Source organism: Myodes glareolus, chromosome 22, assembly GCF_982192425.1.
Source record: "Myodes glareolus chromosome 22, mMyoGla1.1, whole genome shotgun sequence".
Lineage (NCBI taxonomy): Eukaryota > Metazoa > Chordata > Mammalia > Rodentia > Cricetidae > Myodes > Myodes glareolus.
The window spans coordinates 21,989,293-22,005,720 of record NC_142047.1 but is presented as its reverse complement, the minus strand read 5'-3'; the positions used below and the strand labels follow the sequence as shown (position 1 = coordinate 22,005,720).

General features: G+C 46.5%; 2 protein-coding genes and 1 long non-coding RNA gene across 4 annotated transcripts in view; 1 reads left to right on the top strand and 2 right to left on the bottom strand.

Annotated features, from left to right (window-relative positions):
* Lpcat2 (lysophosphatidylcholine acyltransferase 2) overlaps positions 1 to 7,968 on the bottom strand; it is a 62,704-nt gene extending 54,736 nt beyond the window's left edge. For both annotated transcript variants that reach the window (XM_085682019.2, XM_048426754.3), the window contains exon 1: positions 7,798 to 7,968. In XM_085682019.2, coding sequence (XP_085538145.1) covers positions 7,798 to 7,968 — 171 coding nt within the window. The remainder of the gene's footprint in view (positions 1 to 7,797) is intronic.
* A 30-nt stretch (positions 7,969 to 7,998) lies between these two features.
* LOC146890267 (uncharacterized) lies at positions 7,999 to 15,761 on the top strand. The gene is made up of 3 exons (XR_014999152.2): positions 7,999 to 8,353; positions 12,393 to 13,415; positions 13,554 to 15,761. It is a non-coding gene; the product is annotated as an uncharacterized LOC146890267 (long non-coding RNA).
* Mmp2 (matrix metallopeptidase 2) overlaps positions 9,665 to 16,428 on the bottom strand; it is a 27,412-nt gene continuing 20,648 nt past the window's right edge. The window contains exons 12-13 of the mRNA XM_048426753.3: positions 12,492 to 12,601; positions 9,665 to 10,530 (exon numbers count right to left, since the gene is read on the bottom strand). Coding sequence (XP_048282710.2) covers positions 10,427 to 10,530; positions 12,492 to 12,601 — 214 coding nt within the window. The 3' untranslated portion in view covers positions 9,665 to 10,426. The remainder of the gene's footprint in view (positions 10,531 to 12,491; positions 12,602 to 16,428) is intronic.

The following is a 16,428-nucleotide window of genomic DNA, read 5'->3' as shown; positions in this document are numbered from 1 at the left end:
TTCTATGGGATCTATATGAGTTAGAGGCCAGCCTGGTCTACATAGTGTGTTTCGGGTCATCAGGGCTACATTGTGAGATTCCCATCTCAAAAAACAAAACAAAACAAAACAAAAATAACACAAAAGGCAAAAGAAGCAGTGAGATTCTGATCTGGATGTTCGTAAGAGGGAATGGAGGATGCTGGGAGAACAAAGAAAAAGTGGCGTGACTTAGGAGCCAGAACAAGCTTCCTGGAGGAGTGGTATCCTGAAGAGTCCTGCAAAAGCAGAAGGTGCTGCCGGGTCTTTGGCTCTAGCTACTGGAGACGCTGAGGCGGGAAGAGCAAGTCCAAAGCTGCCTAAGCTAGAAGAGAAGGGAGCTGGAGCTCGATGCCTCAGTGAGAAAGTGCTTGCCTAGTATGCACAGCTCCTGCAGTTGGTCCCAGAGTGCTTGCCTAGCATGCACAGCTCCTGCAGTTGGTCCCAGAGTGCTTGCCTAGCATGCACAACTTCCGCAGTTGGTCCCAGAGTGCTTGCCTAGCATGCACAGATCCTGCAGTTGGTCCCAGAGTGCTTGCCTAGACAGTTGGTCCCAGAGTGCTTGCCTAGCATGCACAGCTCCTGCAGTTGGTCCCAGAGTGCTTGCCTAGCATGCACAACTCCTGCAGTTGGTCCCAGAGTGCTTGCCTAGCATGCCCAGATCCCGCAGTTGGTCCCAGCATAGCTAAACACAAAGCAAACAGATACTGTTTCCCAAAAGCTACACAGGAAGAAGAGTGGGAATAAAAACATTAGTGAATGATGGATTGTTCTGCTTCCCATGCCTGCCAGTGCCGTGTAACTAAGCAATAAGGAACTGGAGAACAGAATAAAAATAAAAAGTAAATAAGAATAAAAAGTACATGAATAAGACCAGTAAATCATATGTAAACGTTACTGTGTGTCAGGTGTATGGCATAGTGATTCATTTAGTTCTTAAGATCTTAAATTGCTTTACATGAAAAGAATGCCATGGATAAATCAAATCACAATAAAATCATGTTAATATCAACAGAAGTGGGACCAAATTTATACTTAAAACCTTTGCTCCCAATCCTTACACCATCCTGCCTTTTAGGTGGACAGTCATTATGTATAATAACCCTTTTTTCCTAAAAATTAATTACATGATCCAAACAGCGCCATCTGTCTTCTGTCTGTATTGTCCTCAATGGAAACCTAAATATCATCAAATAACTTGCAAAAATGCCCACACTATTCTAGTTTTCTTAGTTGCTGCAGTTTTTAGGTAGGACTTCAGTTCAAGGGGTGGTGTGTGATCTCTATTTTTTTTCTTCTTCACCTTATTTGAAGATATGTCAAGATTTTCAAATTGCCATAGAAGTTTAGAATTCCTCATTCTACATATATACATACATACATACACATTTTTATTGAGATTGCAATGAATTTGGAGATAATCTGGAAGGCCTTGTCATACTGATAATACTGGGTTTTCCAATTCATAAATACATTACATTCACAAGTCTGAATTTCTCGAAGCACTATTTTGTTGTTTTCAGTACAGCGACCAGACATGGTTTTAACTAAATATACTTCTAAATATTCTTCTTGCTGCTATTACATATAGGATTATCGCATTTTATTTTGCAATTGTTTGATGTAAATACAAAATTGGTTTTTAAATGTATGGGGATTATTTTTTCAAATATATGGGTCATTCATTCATTCATAGAGACAGGATCTCCTAAGTAGCCTGGCAGCCTTATGTAAACCAGTTAGCCTTGCGCTCACAGAGTTCTGCCTGCCTCTGCCTCCTGAATGCTGGCATTAAATATATGCAGTACCATAACCAGTAAGTTTTTGATCTCTAATATAATTTGGCAGAGTCAGCAAACATATTCTGTAATATGTCAATCCTTTGATATTTTCAAGACTTCTTTTCTGCCAACAGTTGGTCTGTTTTGGAAAGTACTCAGTATCCTACAGTTGCAGGAGACAGTACCCTACAAATGTCCCTTTAGTAAAGGTTTTCACTATTGTTCTTCAACTCTCAGACTTTAATAATCATCCCTGCTCTGCTTTTTTCTATCAGTTACAAAGAAATGAGTGATGGTATCCTCAAAGTGGAACTTTTGTTTGTTTGTTTGTTTGTTTGTTTGCTTGTTTACTAGCCCAGCTCAGTGTGCCACCTAAATTGCTGGAATGACTCCTGAGCTAAATTGTCTTGTAATTTTGGCCAGAAGTTACTCTGAGGACTATAGCATGTACATTGAATAAATGACAACTCAGAATTAAAACTATACCAGTTCACACACAGTGCAAGACAAACTAGAGCAATTCCATTCTTTCAGAATTCTTTATGATGCTTCATTTTTACATATATGTAAACTTGAGAAAATACCATCAGATGTCTGCATTAAATGTCATATTTTATAGTTCTTTGATTAAATTAAGATGAAGAAAAATGAGTTTTATTTACTAATTCCCAAGTATTTCCAAGAGTCTCCATTCTTTCCTATGGACCTGTGCTTTGATCTGATACGATTTAGCATGCTCCTCCAACTGGAAAAAGGTTCTTTATCTCTTTCTTTTACAAAATTCACACCTCCTTATTTATTTGTGTATGTGTGGTATACAACACACGTGTGTGCGTGGTGTGGTGCCTGTGTGTGGTGTATGGTACACACGTATGTGTGTGTGTGTGTGTGTGTGTGTGTGTGTGTGTGCCAAACGTGTGCTCAAACATGTGCATGCAAACTACTGCACATGTGTGGAATTCAGAGTCAGTTTCTAGCACACAGGTTCTGGGAAAACCAACTTACATAGTCAGACTTAGCAACATGAGACTTGCGCTGCATCATCTCCACAGCTTTTTTTGCAATGAATTCAGGGCCACAAGCAGTATGACACTGTGGCACCAGTGAGCTACACTTCTCCAATCCCCAAGCAGTTTTTTGTTGTTGTTTTATTTTTTTCCTTTTAATTTGTTTTGCTTTTGAGACAGGGTCTCTCAGTCTGTCCTACACCTCATGAGATCTGCCTACCTCTGCCTCCAGAGCACTAGGATTAAGGTGTGAGCCACCATGCATGGCTCCGTTTACCATTTCTTCTTTTCTTTGTTTTGTTTTGCTTTTTTTTGTTTGTTTGTTTGTTTTTTGAGACAAGTTTTTTCTGTAGCTTTGGAGCTTGTCCTGGAACTCACTCTATAGACCATGCTGGCCTCGAACTCACAGAGATCCACCTGCCTCTGCCTCCCAAGTGCTGGGATTAAAGGTGTGCGCACCACCGCCCGGCAATTTACCATTTCTTACATTCAGTCTTGTCAGGGGCTTCCACTTCTATTCCCCATTTTCAGGCCCCACTTTGAGGCAGCACCCATTCCACAGGAGGGGAGTGTGGATTGAGGAAAGAAATAGAGGACAGAGTGCTGGGCATGTTGGTTTCCAGTAAATACAAGTCAAAAGAAAAAAGCCAAAAAGCTCCAAGTTTATTACTCTCAGTAATGAACTTATATATCCCAAACAAAAGGGGCGGGGACAAAAGACTCCCATGAAACAAAGAGCAGGGAACCTTAATTACCTTCTTACTGTTCAAAACACCTGGTAACCACGCCCTAAGTCAAAACATCCTGTTGACTGGCCTTTGAAGAGTGAGGCATCCAGTAGCCACACCTTTGGTCAGCCTTGTTGTTGAGCGGCAAGAACAGATCTGAACTCTCTGACCTTTAGTCAAGACTGTGGGCCCTCACACCATTCCTAGAGCAGACTCTCACCATTTTCCTTCTAAAACTATCTTCATTTTCTTTTAATTTCTAAGTAAAGTTTTCTTTTTACATTGTATTCATTCATTTATTTATCTTTCTTCTATTTTGTATGTATATGTGTATGTGGGGGGGGGGCTTATGTGATGTAGTGGATATATGGAGGACAGAGGACATCTTGTGGAAGTTGGTCCTCTGTTTCCACCATGTGGGTCATGGGATTTAACTTGGGTTATCAGGTGTGATGACAAACACCTTTACAACAAAGTGAGCCATCTCTCCAGCAGCCTCTCCTCATTGGTACTGATTTCTAAATTGACTTGCCTTTTATTAATGAGTCCTAGGAGTTACTGACACACTTTGGATACTATACTCTTAACAGATATGTTACATAAAAATACTTTCTAAAATCTTTAGGTGATCATTTTAATTTCTTTCATTAAACATGTAAATATGGTGTGCTTGCTGTGGACTCATGTAGGGTGGAGGTAGGGTGCATAGGGAAGCCTAAAGTTAATGGTAGATCCCTTTCCACTTTATTTACTGGGTAAGGTCCCTTATTGAGCCCATAGCTCACTACTTTAGACTAATCTAACTGGCCGGCTTGCCCCAGGGATCCTGTCTCTGCCTTATTAGTATGGGATTACAGGCACCACATCTGCCCAGTTTTGTGTAAGGGCTCCAGAGACCCGAGCCCTGGTTCTCATGCTTGTGTGACAAGGGCTTGAGCCACTGAGGCATCTCCTTGCATCCCTCTTTAATTTCCTATATATTTTGAAACACACAGCATTTAATTTGACAATACAATTTATCTATTTCTCCTGCCCCCCCACTCGTGTGCAAGTGTGTCTGTGTGTGTGTTTGCTTATTGTCTATCTAGGAAATGAATGACTAATCCAAGATCATTAATTATTTACACCTATGTTCTCTCTTAAGACTTTCATTATTTTAACTCTCAGATTTTCTCATATTTAGTTCTCTTATTAGCTTAGGCTGTTTTATATGATATTACGTGAGCTTAATTCTCTTGTACACGTTAATCTGTTTATCCCAGACCATTTATTGAAAAGACAAGTCTTTCTCCATTGAGTTGCTCCAGCACTCTTGGAGAAAACTCAATGGCCATAGACATATGTTTGTTTCTGAACCCAGCTTTCTCCCATTGATCCATTTAGCTAGGGACTTCTGTAATTTAATTCTGTATTAGATTCCTTGTCATGTGCGGCTACTGAGGCCTCTGATCAATTTGATAAATAGTTAATGAATACAGGAATTTCCTTTAGTGTAAGAACTAACAAATTTCCCAGTACTCGCCGGGTTTTTGCTGTACATACTGAGGTGTGTGTCAATACAAGTGGCAGTTTAAAACTTAGGCTGATTCCTGCTTATACAGATCCTCCAGGTCAGACAGAGATGAGATCTTAGGGTGTCCTGGGACCTCTCCAGAGCATGCGCACAGGATCTTTTCTGTTGACCTCTATATGTCAGCGATCTGTACTTACTATATTATAGGCAGCAAACAAATATTTTTGATATGAGCAAATAACCCCATAATTTGAACTAATCATTTTAATTTTAAATTCTGTTGCAGCAATAACAATTAGGCTACTTTTTCCCAAACCACAAAGTAGTAAAAGACCCTTAAATAGTTTTTAAAAATACATAAATAGGGGCCAGAGAGATGGCTCAGCAGTTTAGCGCATTTGACGGTCCTTCCAGGGGACCAGGGCTCAATTTCCAGCACTCACATGGCAACTCATAACTGTCTCTAACTCCAGCTCCAGGAGATCCAATACCTTCACACAGGCATGATGCAGGCAAAACACCAAAGCACATAAATTTAAAATAAATAATTTTTAAAATGCATAAATAAAGAAGGGGCAAATTTAAACTATAAGCCCTGTAATATAATGCTCAAGTGACAACAATCTTTAAGACGTCACCAATCATAATTCAATATTAAATTTAGTCTGAACCAAGTATATTGTTGTGCCTAAGTGATAGCATATCTGTATTTTAACTAGATAGAATAAACATTAAACTTTATCTATGCCTATTCAAATTTTTCCTTTATCCATGCTGTTCATGTTACTGAAGCACCTATGGCAACACTGATTTTATGAGAAAGGTAGGAAGGGAGAGATAATGTCGTGACTAGATCACAACAATTTAATCCATGCAGCAAATTTCAAGTATAGGATACAATTACAGACACACAGCAGAATTGCCAATATTAAGATCAGCAAACCAGATGGGCAGTGGTGGTACACGCCTTTAGTCCCAGCACTAGGGAGGCAGAAGCAGGTGGATCTCTGTGAGCTCGAAGCCAGCCTAGTCTACAGAGCAAGTTCCAGGACAGGCTCTAAAGCTACAGAGAAACCCTGTCTCGAAAAACCAGGGAAAAAAAAATCAGCAAACCAAACTACATTATGCCACATATTACCTCATTTAATTTAACTCTCCTATTAAGAATTGTTGCTTCATTATACTAGATGAGAGAATGTAATAGATAGGGAGCTAAGTGACTAGGCCAAATTTACAGAACTAACAAGTGACCAGTGCTCTTTGCATTATATGTGGTTCTATTGGAGTTCTTTAAAGAGCTCTCTTAGAAGATTTTTAAAAACTAATAATCTACTCAAGGTACAATACAGAGATTTAAATATGCCGCTTTGAGCCTCCCTCCAAACTCTGCACCCAAAGAGACGGGTACATTTTCATTTAAAGAGAACTTATTGGTCTGAAGTTCATTTTAGAGACTGGCAATGTGCTTGCAAGTGTTGCAGATGATCCAAGGCACAAAGAGGAACTTTGGAAACTTACTTTCTCGGCATCCTTTATCTTTCTCTTCCTACTCCCACCCCCCATCATTCCAACCACTACCACCTTCGCCCACCCCACACTTAGCTCAGTGCTTCACAGGTCCCCTCTAGAGACTCATCTTAGAGCTGTGTACAAAAACAATGCAAAAAATAACCATCCCTTCAATCCAACATAACAAAAACTATGAGATGGGCAGGGACCTGTCAACGTTTTCATCCTCTATCTTGTTCTCCAATCACTATCCTCACCACAGAGGAAGTCGAAAAGTGAACTAATGGCAAAAGCTGTCCTTTGCAAGATAGAGACAACTTCCTTTGTGGTGGCCATTTTCAACAGTGGCTACCTCTCCTGTCATCTTTGAATCTAGAAAAGGTGCCGAGTGAAGACCGATGCAAATAAAAAACCTCTTGACGACCTTCAGGGGTCTGTCAGTTATCTCTTTGCTTTTCTTCCCTAATTACAGCTTTGGTTGTCCCTGCTCAGTTAAACCACTACAGCCTTACCTGTGTTTCCAAGGATAGACCAGGTTCTCAGCCTCCTCGCTTACTCTACCCAGTACAGACGGACTCCCCTTTTTACAAAGGGCATAAAAGGGGGAGAACGCTGAAAGCACTCTCCTTTGGTAGTTCTCAATCGTCTGTGCTTCCACAAATTCAATACAAAAAGTTCCTGCCCCATCCATCACTTCTCAGGCAAAGAAAGTCCCCGATATGGGATCTTCCTTGCTGACATCTGCGCCTTCTTGCCTTCACGTACCTCGGGTCATCCCATCCCCCAGTGTCCCCAGTTCTCACATCCTCCTGTCTGCCCCCTCATGACCCTTCCCAGTCAGTCCTACATCTCTTTCTTCCTCAGGAGCTTTCTCGTACCAGACTCCACACCTCAGACAGCCTCCGCCTTCAGACTGTCTCCTCAGATGCCTACCCCATCGGAGTTTCAGTTCCTCCGACAAATTCTGAGCCAGACACACTGACCCCTCAGAGGCAGACCTCTGATCTCCCCGGACGACTGCAGCTTCAGATCCGTAATCCTCTTAGACGCCTCCTCCGTCAGACCCACGATCCCCTCATATTCCCTCAGACCTGCGATCCTCTTGGACACCTTCTCTCTCAGACCCGATGCCCTCTCGGACCAGAAGCCCACAGGTGCCTCCTCTCTTGGATGCACGACTCCTCCCCAGCCTCCTCCATCCGACCACATCCCCTCCGCCTCCGTGCGCACTGCGCCTCTACCTGCAGCCGTCGGGCCGCACTGATCCGTGTCTGCTGAACGAAGGGGTTGGGCACTGGCGGCGGGAAAAAGGACGCTTGGCGGGGCACCATGGGTGGCCGCAGCCCCGCGTCCCCGACGCCTGAGCCCGGCACCGTGGCCGCCACCGCGGCCGCCTCGGCGCACCGGTTCATCGTGGCTAGGGACCCAAAGCGCGCGGAAGAACGCTGCTGCCCGGCCTCGGCCACAGACCCACTAGAGTTCCAGCCCGAAGCGCCGCTCCCGGCTTCTGCGCACGCGCCAGAGTCACCTAGCCACTGACTGCCCTGCCCCCCCGGCTGTGGACACGCCCCCAGCTCTGGCCCCGCCCTCAAAGGTACCTGCTTTCAGAACCGAGCACCTGCTTTCCTAGCAGGCAAGCAAGGAAAGCAGTCCTAACAGCAGAGAGACTCTTCAGGCTCTGCTGTGCCGTCAGGATTTTCTGTTTCTCTAGTCCTGTGCCTAAACCAAACCGCTCATCGCTGTGATACTTGACTGTTCATAATTGAGGCAACAAGTAAACACCCCTGGGCCAATCTAGTAAGTAAACTAATAGATCCAGGTGGGCTTCACTTATCCATTTCCAGTGTGTGTTTCGTTTTTGGTTTTTTTTTTTTTTCTGTGTGTGTGTGTGTGTGTGTGTGTGTGTGTGTGTAAACCTGTTTGATTTGGGAGTATTTGTAGGTTACGATGAGAGAGTGTTGAGACAGGAATTGGCATCAGGAGGGTAGACTCTGTTCCACTCAAAGCATGAATTAGCGGTGTGGAGATGGCTGTCTTTCATGGAAACTGAACCATTATTTAGAAAAGGCAAAAACAACTGGCTCCCACTGTGGATGAGGAACCTGACCCAGAGACGGGAAATGGCTGAGGCAGTTTCACATTGAGGAAATATGAGGCCTGTTTGAAGCTGTGTAGGCTGAAGGCAGGGGAAGGAGGCTACCGGGGTTGCCGAGGACCTTAGGCCAATTGCTAGTGGGTAGAATCCTGACTGACCAGGGTTGAAGAATGGAGGTACTGAATCATTTACTCCTACTGACTAACTCTGCTTCCAGAAGGCATGGTGTGTGTGTGTTGGGGGGTATCTTGGCCTAGTCAGTAAACTTCTCTAAGCCAGTTGCCTCCTCCAAGAGTGAGTGGTTAATTCCTACCTCATAGGGCTGTTGGAAGAATTAAATAATGCCTTGTAGCATTCCTAGTGAAGCACTCAAGAAGTGGTGTGGTGGGGGAGCAGCTGAATTCTCTCTGAATATGTAACAGAGAATCTTACTAACAATGTGCTTCTGCTAGTCTGTCAGCTTCTCAGCCTAGAGACTCCTCAAACAGGGCTGCAAATCCTTAGCCAGCCACTTGTAAGAAGGACCTCAAGAATCGGAACTTGTGGGCTGGCCACGGGAGAAGTGATTTCCGACCCACTGAGATCTCTTCCAGGAATCGGGTCCACTCCTCATTCCATTTCCTAGTCCCAAAACAATAGGCAACATCTGTTTCTAACAGCTGTCTGACCTCAGACAAACCACTGTCCTCTGGGTCCAGCTGCCCCTTCTCAGGGGTCTGTAAAGGTGATCGTAGGGGCTTTTAGAAGAAGAGGTTTGTGTGGCTGCTGTTCCTTGCTAACGGCACTATCACTAGGATGCCCATCAGTTTAAGAGCGTGAGAAAATGAGAGAGAGTGAGGGGAGTGGACCTCCAACCGACCCCATAACTACAGCACCAGAACTGCTCTTCATGTGGTTCTTGGTTTGGCAGCTCTGACCTTCCCAGCACACATCATCTGTGCCTTGCATTGAGCAAAGATTTGCCTTTTAAGTTCCTCCTTCTGGCTGTGAGCTGCTAAAACAGAGGCAAACACTGTCACTCAACTGGTGTCTTTATTTATCCTTCTTGGCCGTTTCCCATGGGGAACTGTTAAAGGGAGAAGCGAGAAGGCTGAGCAGGAAGCCACTGGTTTGGTTTTCCTCCATCCAGTGGAGGAAGAGACTGAGGATGCTCTAGAGCACACAAGGAAGCCATTGGTATGCGGGCTGAGAGGCACCGTGCAGTGATGTCAGACGACCTGAGTCCTTGCGTCAGGAAATGCAGCACGGTGGGAAATGGAAAAGCTTGAAGGAAATGAAGGAAGCGCGCACAGAGCAAACCGTAATGTAGTGCAGACACGAGGACGGCTGGCAGTCAGAAACCAGGGGTCTCCGACTTCCACCTGGACGCACCTGCATCCCAGCTGCCCTGTGCCGGCTGTTGGGCCACCAGTGCCCTCCTAAGACAGTCTCTGTTGACTCTGACAGTGCTGTGAGCCACAGAAGTATCAGAGATGAGAAGAACCTCAAGTGTGGAGCACCAGGGCAGCCCAAAAGAGGGCTGCATTGAGAACATCCAAGCATCCCCTAGGGGGCGGGGGAGGGGGGAGAAGCACCTGGGAGGGGTACAATCAGCACCTTTCTTTGGGCACAAAAAAAAAAAAGGCACGCTCTTAAATCTTCAGTCACCAGGTGAGGGGGAAGGCTGATTAACTATAGAGCTGAAGGCAGGGCAGCCAGGCCCCTTCACATCCTTCCCCAGTATTCTGGGCCTGGTGTGCAGTGTTGATTGCAGGGCCTGTGGTAAGAGGACCAGCTCAGCAGCCCAGCCAGTCCGATTTGATGCTTCCAAACTTCACACTCTTCAGACTTTGGTTCTCCAGCTTCAGGTAATATGCACCTTTGAAGAAGTAGCTGTGACCTGAGAGAGACAAGCAAGAGAGACTGGACCTATGCTGACCTGACACGGCACATGGAACGTCTCTGGGAATGGTCACCTCTGCCTGGCATAGGAAAGACGCTTTTCAGCCTGGGAAGACCTTCTGGGCTGGAGGAAGAGGAATGGCTGGGAAACTGGGTCTTGTCGCCATTGACTGCTCATCTCTGAGCCAGGGATCGAGGCGCCAACGTCTTAGAGAAACGGTTCTCGACCTGTGGGTCACAGCCCCTTTGGGTTCATATATCAGCTATCCTGTATATCCGATATTTATATTATGATTCTTAACAGTAGCGAAACTACAATCATGAAGTCGCAGCAAAAGTAATTTTATGGTTGGGGGTCAGCACAACGAGGAACTGTGTTAAAGGGTCGCAGCGTGAAGAAGGTCGAGAAGCGCTGTCTAAGGCTTGTTAGGAGACTAAGTTAGGTAATACTTGCTACTGGTGACTTCCTGTGCACGAGCACCAAGCCAAGCACCCTCACACATCAGGGGATGGGAAGTAGGAGGCCCCCCAGACCTATCAGGTTTATTAGGTTCATACAAATGTTTGCTTCATTTTGTCTTTAATTCTGAATGACTTGCCAGGATATAAATACATCTGGCAATGTTACATGCATGTGCAGATGCCTGGCCTCTCTCTGAATCTCTAAAATACCTAAAGATCACAAGACTCTACGCTTGCAGGTCTACAATCATCACAGTCTGAGAAGCAACCCTTCCCGGCCAACACACACACACACACTCACACACTCAGGCCCCTACACCCATACACACTCAGGCACACACACAAACTCAGCCCCCCACTCAGATACACTTAGCCACCACAAAGACACACACATACACACACACACACACACAAATTCTCTCTCACACACACACATACACAGTCCCCCACACTCATACATGCACACACTCAGGCCCACACAAACATATGCATGTCCATACTCACACATACACTCATGCACACTTACATGTGCACAAACACATTCACACACACACACACACACACATATGCATAATTTATTTTCTATCGTTTCCCCTCCTGGCCTCTAGAGGCTTTAGAACCTGTGAATTCCTTCAAACATACATGATCCTGTATACCCCACTTACAACTCTAGCTCACAGTATGGACCTGAGAGATATTTGGTTGAAGGTAACCCTTAATGGAGCACCTGATTATACACTGCTTTCCTTCTGAGCTTGTGAGACCTCAGCATGGGAGCTTATGTGAGCTTTGCAGATGGTAAAACCACAAACACACACGCACACACACGCACACACACACACACACACACACACTTGCACGCACGAACACACGCACACACATGTGCGTGCACACACACATGCACCACATCAAAATATAAATTAAAACTTTTGTGAATCTGAACTAAGACCTCCTCTAAAAAGCCAAAGTGACTTCATTTCCAGCACCCCAGGGAGTCACAGAAACCTCCCTGAGAATATGGCTTTCAAATCCCAAATGCTATCCTTGCTGACACTGCAAAGAAGCAAGCAGCTGAGTGGGAGATCGCTGCCACAGGAGAGGCGGAGCATGACAAAGTTTGCCTTGTCTCGAGTAGAGCCATGCTTCTGACGGGAGATGGTCACAAGGCCTCCTGAGAAACCCAATACAGCCTGGCTCAACCCCTAGAATGAATCCAGGGCACCAGGCCATGTTCCTGGTCCCTGGAGGTCTCCCAGCCCTCCTCTACTGTGGCTCCAGGTTCTGCAGCTGTGAGGGGCCTTTCTAGGTCTTACAGCCTGGAGTTTGGCTGGGGCGGCAAGGGTCAGGAGTCTGGCTGCCTTCCCAGCACTGAGCTAAAGGGATTGGTTTGTTTTCCAGAACTGCATGGCTGCCCTGAGGAGTGTGTACAAAGGAGGAGCTGCTTCCTGGCTGGGGGCAGGCAATCCTAGAATGCCAACAGAGGCCTGGGTAGCTCACCACCGCCCTGCAGGTCCACGACCGCATCCAGGTTATCGGGGATGGCGTTCCAGGAATCTGCGATGAGCTTAGGGAAACCAGGATCCATTTTCTTCTTCACTTCATTGTATCTAGGGAAAGAGACAGGGAGAAGCAAATGGCCTCTCTGAAGACCACTGCCCACTCTCACCCCCCAGTCCTGGAGAGAAGGATCCAAGGGATGGCACAGAGAGGGTCTGGAAAAAAGACTTGGCCTTTCAGAGGGGAAGCAGGCAGCAGTGCGGAGGCCTAAACCTGACTCTGAATCCTACAGTACTAGCTCCTAATTGCATGGCTTGAGACAATCCCTATGAGCAAGTGTCATTGCCACCAAGAAACACATGTTTGTGTCTCTCCCATGTCTAATATTCAGCAGGAATTTGGGAATTGAGTGTTCCCTTACCAACTTTTTTTTTAAAAAAATTCTTTTGAAATTTATTCACTTTTAATGTGTTTAGGTGTTTTGCTTGCACATATGTCTACACACCATGTGCGTGAGTGCCCTCAAAAGCCAGAAGAGGGAGTCAGATCCCTGGAACTAGAATTATAGATAGATGGTTATGAGCCGTGCGTGTACCGGGAATTGAACCCCGGACTTCTGGAAGAGCACACAGTGCTGTTGACTGCTGAGCCATCTCTCCAGCCCCTCCCTTACAACCTTTGATTCCCGGCTGCAGTCCAAGGACCAATGGAGCGGACCCATAATTCTTTGACTGTGTGGTTTGAACAAATTGCTGCTTTTTCATCTTTCGAGCAGAGATGACCAGCCATGTCTGGGAGTGAACCGAGGCTCAGAGAGGGAGGTTACAATGCAACGTGTGGGTGTGAGCTCAGGACCATGAGTCACTCACTCACTGGCAGGCTGCATGCCACCCCAGTCCCTTCCGGGGCTTGTCTTTAATCCAGGTAAATACCTTGAGCATTATGAAGTCTTTCTCCTTGGCTGTTGCTTTAAGTCTCTTGGAGAAACCTTTGAATGGCTGTTCTTTTTATTCCTTTGCTTTCCCTCCCTCTGCCCCTCAACCTACTCATTTCATTACACAGATTCAACACTACGTAAGCTAATGTGCGCCGACTGTGTGCCTGCGATATCTCAGTATCAAGATCAAGTCTCACCTTCGTGCCGAAAGTTTCTAAGCAGATCACACTGGATCCCATCCTGGTGATGGACAAGCTTTCTTTGCTCTGTACAGCATCCTGGGTGGCTCTCCTTTTTCCCTGGTGGCAGCCGTACCACCCCCACCAGGGATTCCAACCATAGACTACCCTAAGGCTATTTTTATAGGGGTTTCGCTTTCAACTCATCACTCCAAGACCTGCCAGTAACACCTTCAAAACCACAGCTTCATCTGAAGACAATTTCTGAAGAAGGCTGTTTCTTCATGGCCCAGGTTACCAAAACCAAAAGGACTTTCCTTAGCACAAGCAGAGGGCAGGAATCAACCCTCTTGATTGTGAAGATCAATCAACCCTCTTGTATAAGTGAAGCCCAGAGACACCAAACAACTTGCTTCCTGAAAGTCCTTTTTATCCAGGAGAGGTGTCACCTCCTCCCTGTCCCTCTAGCCTCATTATCTGGGCAGCTGATCTACAGATGTAGAAGGTGCAATGCGGAGTGTCAGAAGCGACATTTGAGTCCCAGGTTTTCCATGTGTCCTTGACCCACTTGAGCCTCGGTATCCTTGGTCCAGAAAGAGGAGTTGATAACAATGTATCCATTAAATGAAAAATCCAGGTGACATGCATAGCCTCCACCCAGAGCAAGGCACAGGTCGGACGGAGTCCCCAATGTGAGATGCAAATGAATTTAAGTTATGTGCACAGCACATAAAGGACACTGAACATGTATTTGTGGTATTGGTGAGAACTCCAAAAGGCAGCGGCTGAGGGCTTCCTGTCATGCTGGGTGGGGACAGACAGTGGCTCACCCTAGTCACTCCAAACTCTCTCTCTTTCCTGCATTCATGGCCCAAGAAAGTGTCTCAAGCTATTGTGCTGCTTTTTCTGGGAGGGACCTGTCCCCCTTAAATGCACAGTCCAGAAGCTAGGACCAGCTCTATCCACTCTAGCCTTTACCCAAGGCTCATGGAACTTCCTCAGCAGAGGACAGTATTTGTTCTGGCATCTAGAGTTGGAGGAAGGCCTTGTCAAGGAAAAGGATTAGAAGAAATCAGCAAGGCATTTCAGGGCCTGTGAGTCTATGTATGCATGCACACTCCTGCTCATATGAGACATGCCTGTTCTTGCATGTGTGCACACAGAGGATGTGTAGAAGGAAGATGGTGAGAATGCTCCTCGCGTACCACAGGGGAATCACATAGGCTTTAGGATTCTGAGATTCCCGAATCATGTGTCTGTGACTTCTCTCGCTCACCACAGGCAGAGTTAAAGATTTACAGTGCCCATGAATTCAAGAGCCTGAGATGCCATTTGCAGTACGTGGTTGTGCTGGGGAGGGTTCCGGAGCCCATGGGCGAAAGGCCTGCTCAGTGGTTTCCTGACAGACTGTTTTTCTTCTCGAGGCTTGAGATACCAATCAGTTTAGGTTGTTAAGTATCTCAGCGGTGCCTTCAGAATTCCACCCTGCCATGGGCAGCCGGGGGACATAAGCAGCTGCTGAATCAGGGCAGTTTCGGGTGAGGTGAGGGGCAGAGAAGGGGGAGGAGACTGAGGCCTCTGAGGGAAGCAGGAATGTTTGTTCAGGGACAGCAGACAAGGTCCGAGAGTTCCATCAGTGGTTCCTGGGTATGGCCTGGCTGCCATCACAGCCACAGAAAGCTGGGAGGGAAAGGGAAAGGAGGTGTCTGCAAAGCTTTTGTTTGCCTACCCTTTTCCTCATTGATCAAATGACCCAGAGGGCACAGTGAAGGGGGTACAGAAGAAAAAGAGGAGAAGCAAATTTAAGCATAGCTCCAGGCCAGAAAACTTGCACTTAAGTGAGTTGACTGAGTCCTGTAACTTCTTTAAGCTAAGCTTCCTAAAGGGTAAATTGTGAAGGATGAAAAGCATAATCCTGTGTTTGAACTATGTTCGTGGATGCTGTTCTCTGGCCCATCATTCAGACCTTTGCTTCTCAGTGCTAGAGCCTTCTCGCCAGAGGACTCTGAGCTAAACCAACTGCTTCTAAACTACTCCTGTGCCAGACCTATAGGCACAAGGGAGGGTACCTGCTGCAGACATCGGGGAGGGTGCCTGTTGCATACATGGGGGAGGTGCCTGCTGCAGACATGGGGGAGGTGCCTGCTGCATACATGGGGGAGGGTGCCTGCTGCAGACATGGGGGAGGTGCCTGCTGCATACATGGGGGAGGTGCCTGCTGCAGACATGGGGGAGGGTACCTGCTGCATACATGGGGGAGGGTGCCTGCTGCATACATGGGGGAGGTGCCTGCTGCAGACATGGGGGAGAGTGCCTGCTGTAGACATGGGGGAGGGTGCCTGTTGCATACATGGGGGAGGGTGCCTGCTGCAGACATGGGGGAGGTGCCTGCTGCAGACATGGGGGAGGGTGCCTGCTGCATACATGGGGGAGGTGCCTGCTGTAGACATGGGGGAGGGTGCCTGCTGTAGACAAGGGGGAGGTGCCTGCTGCAGACATGGGGTAGGGTACCTGCTGCAGACATGGGGGAGGGTGCCTGCTGCATACATGGGGGAGAGTGCCTGGTGTAGACATGGGGGAGGTGCCTGCTGCATACATGGGGGAGAGTGCCTGGTGTAGACATGGGGGAGGGTATCTGCTGCAGACATGGAGGAGGGTGCCTGTGACACCCCAGGTCCTAGTTTGGATCTTGTCTTCCTCATTTCCCTCTGCTGCCTTGACTATACCTTCCCTCCCTGTGTCTCCACTGTATCAGGAAGAGTACAGAGATTGAGAGCACTGACTATTCTTCAGGTTGCTCTGAGTTCAATTCCCAGCAACC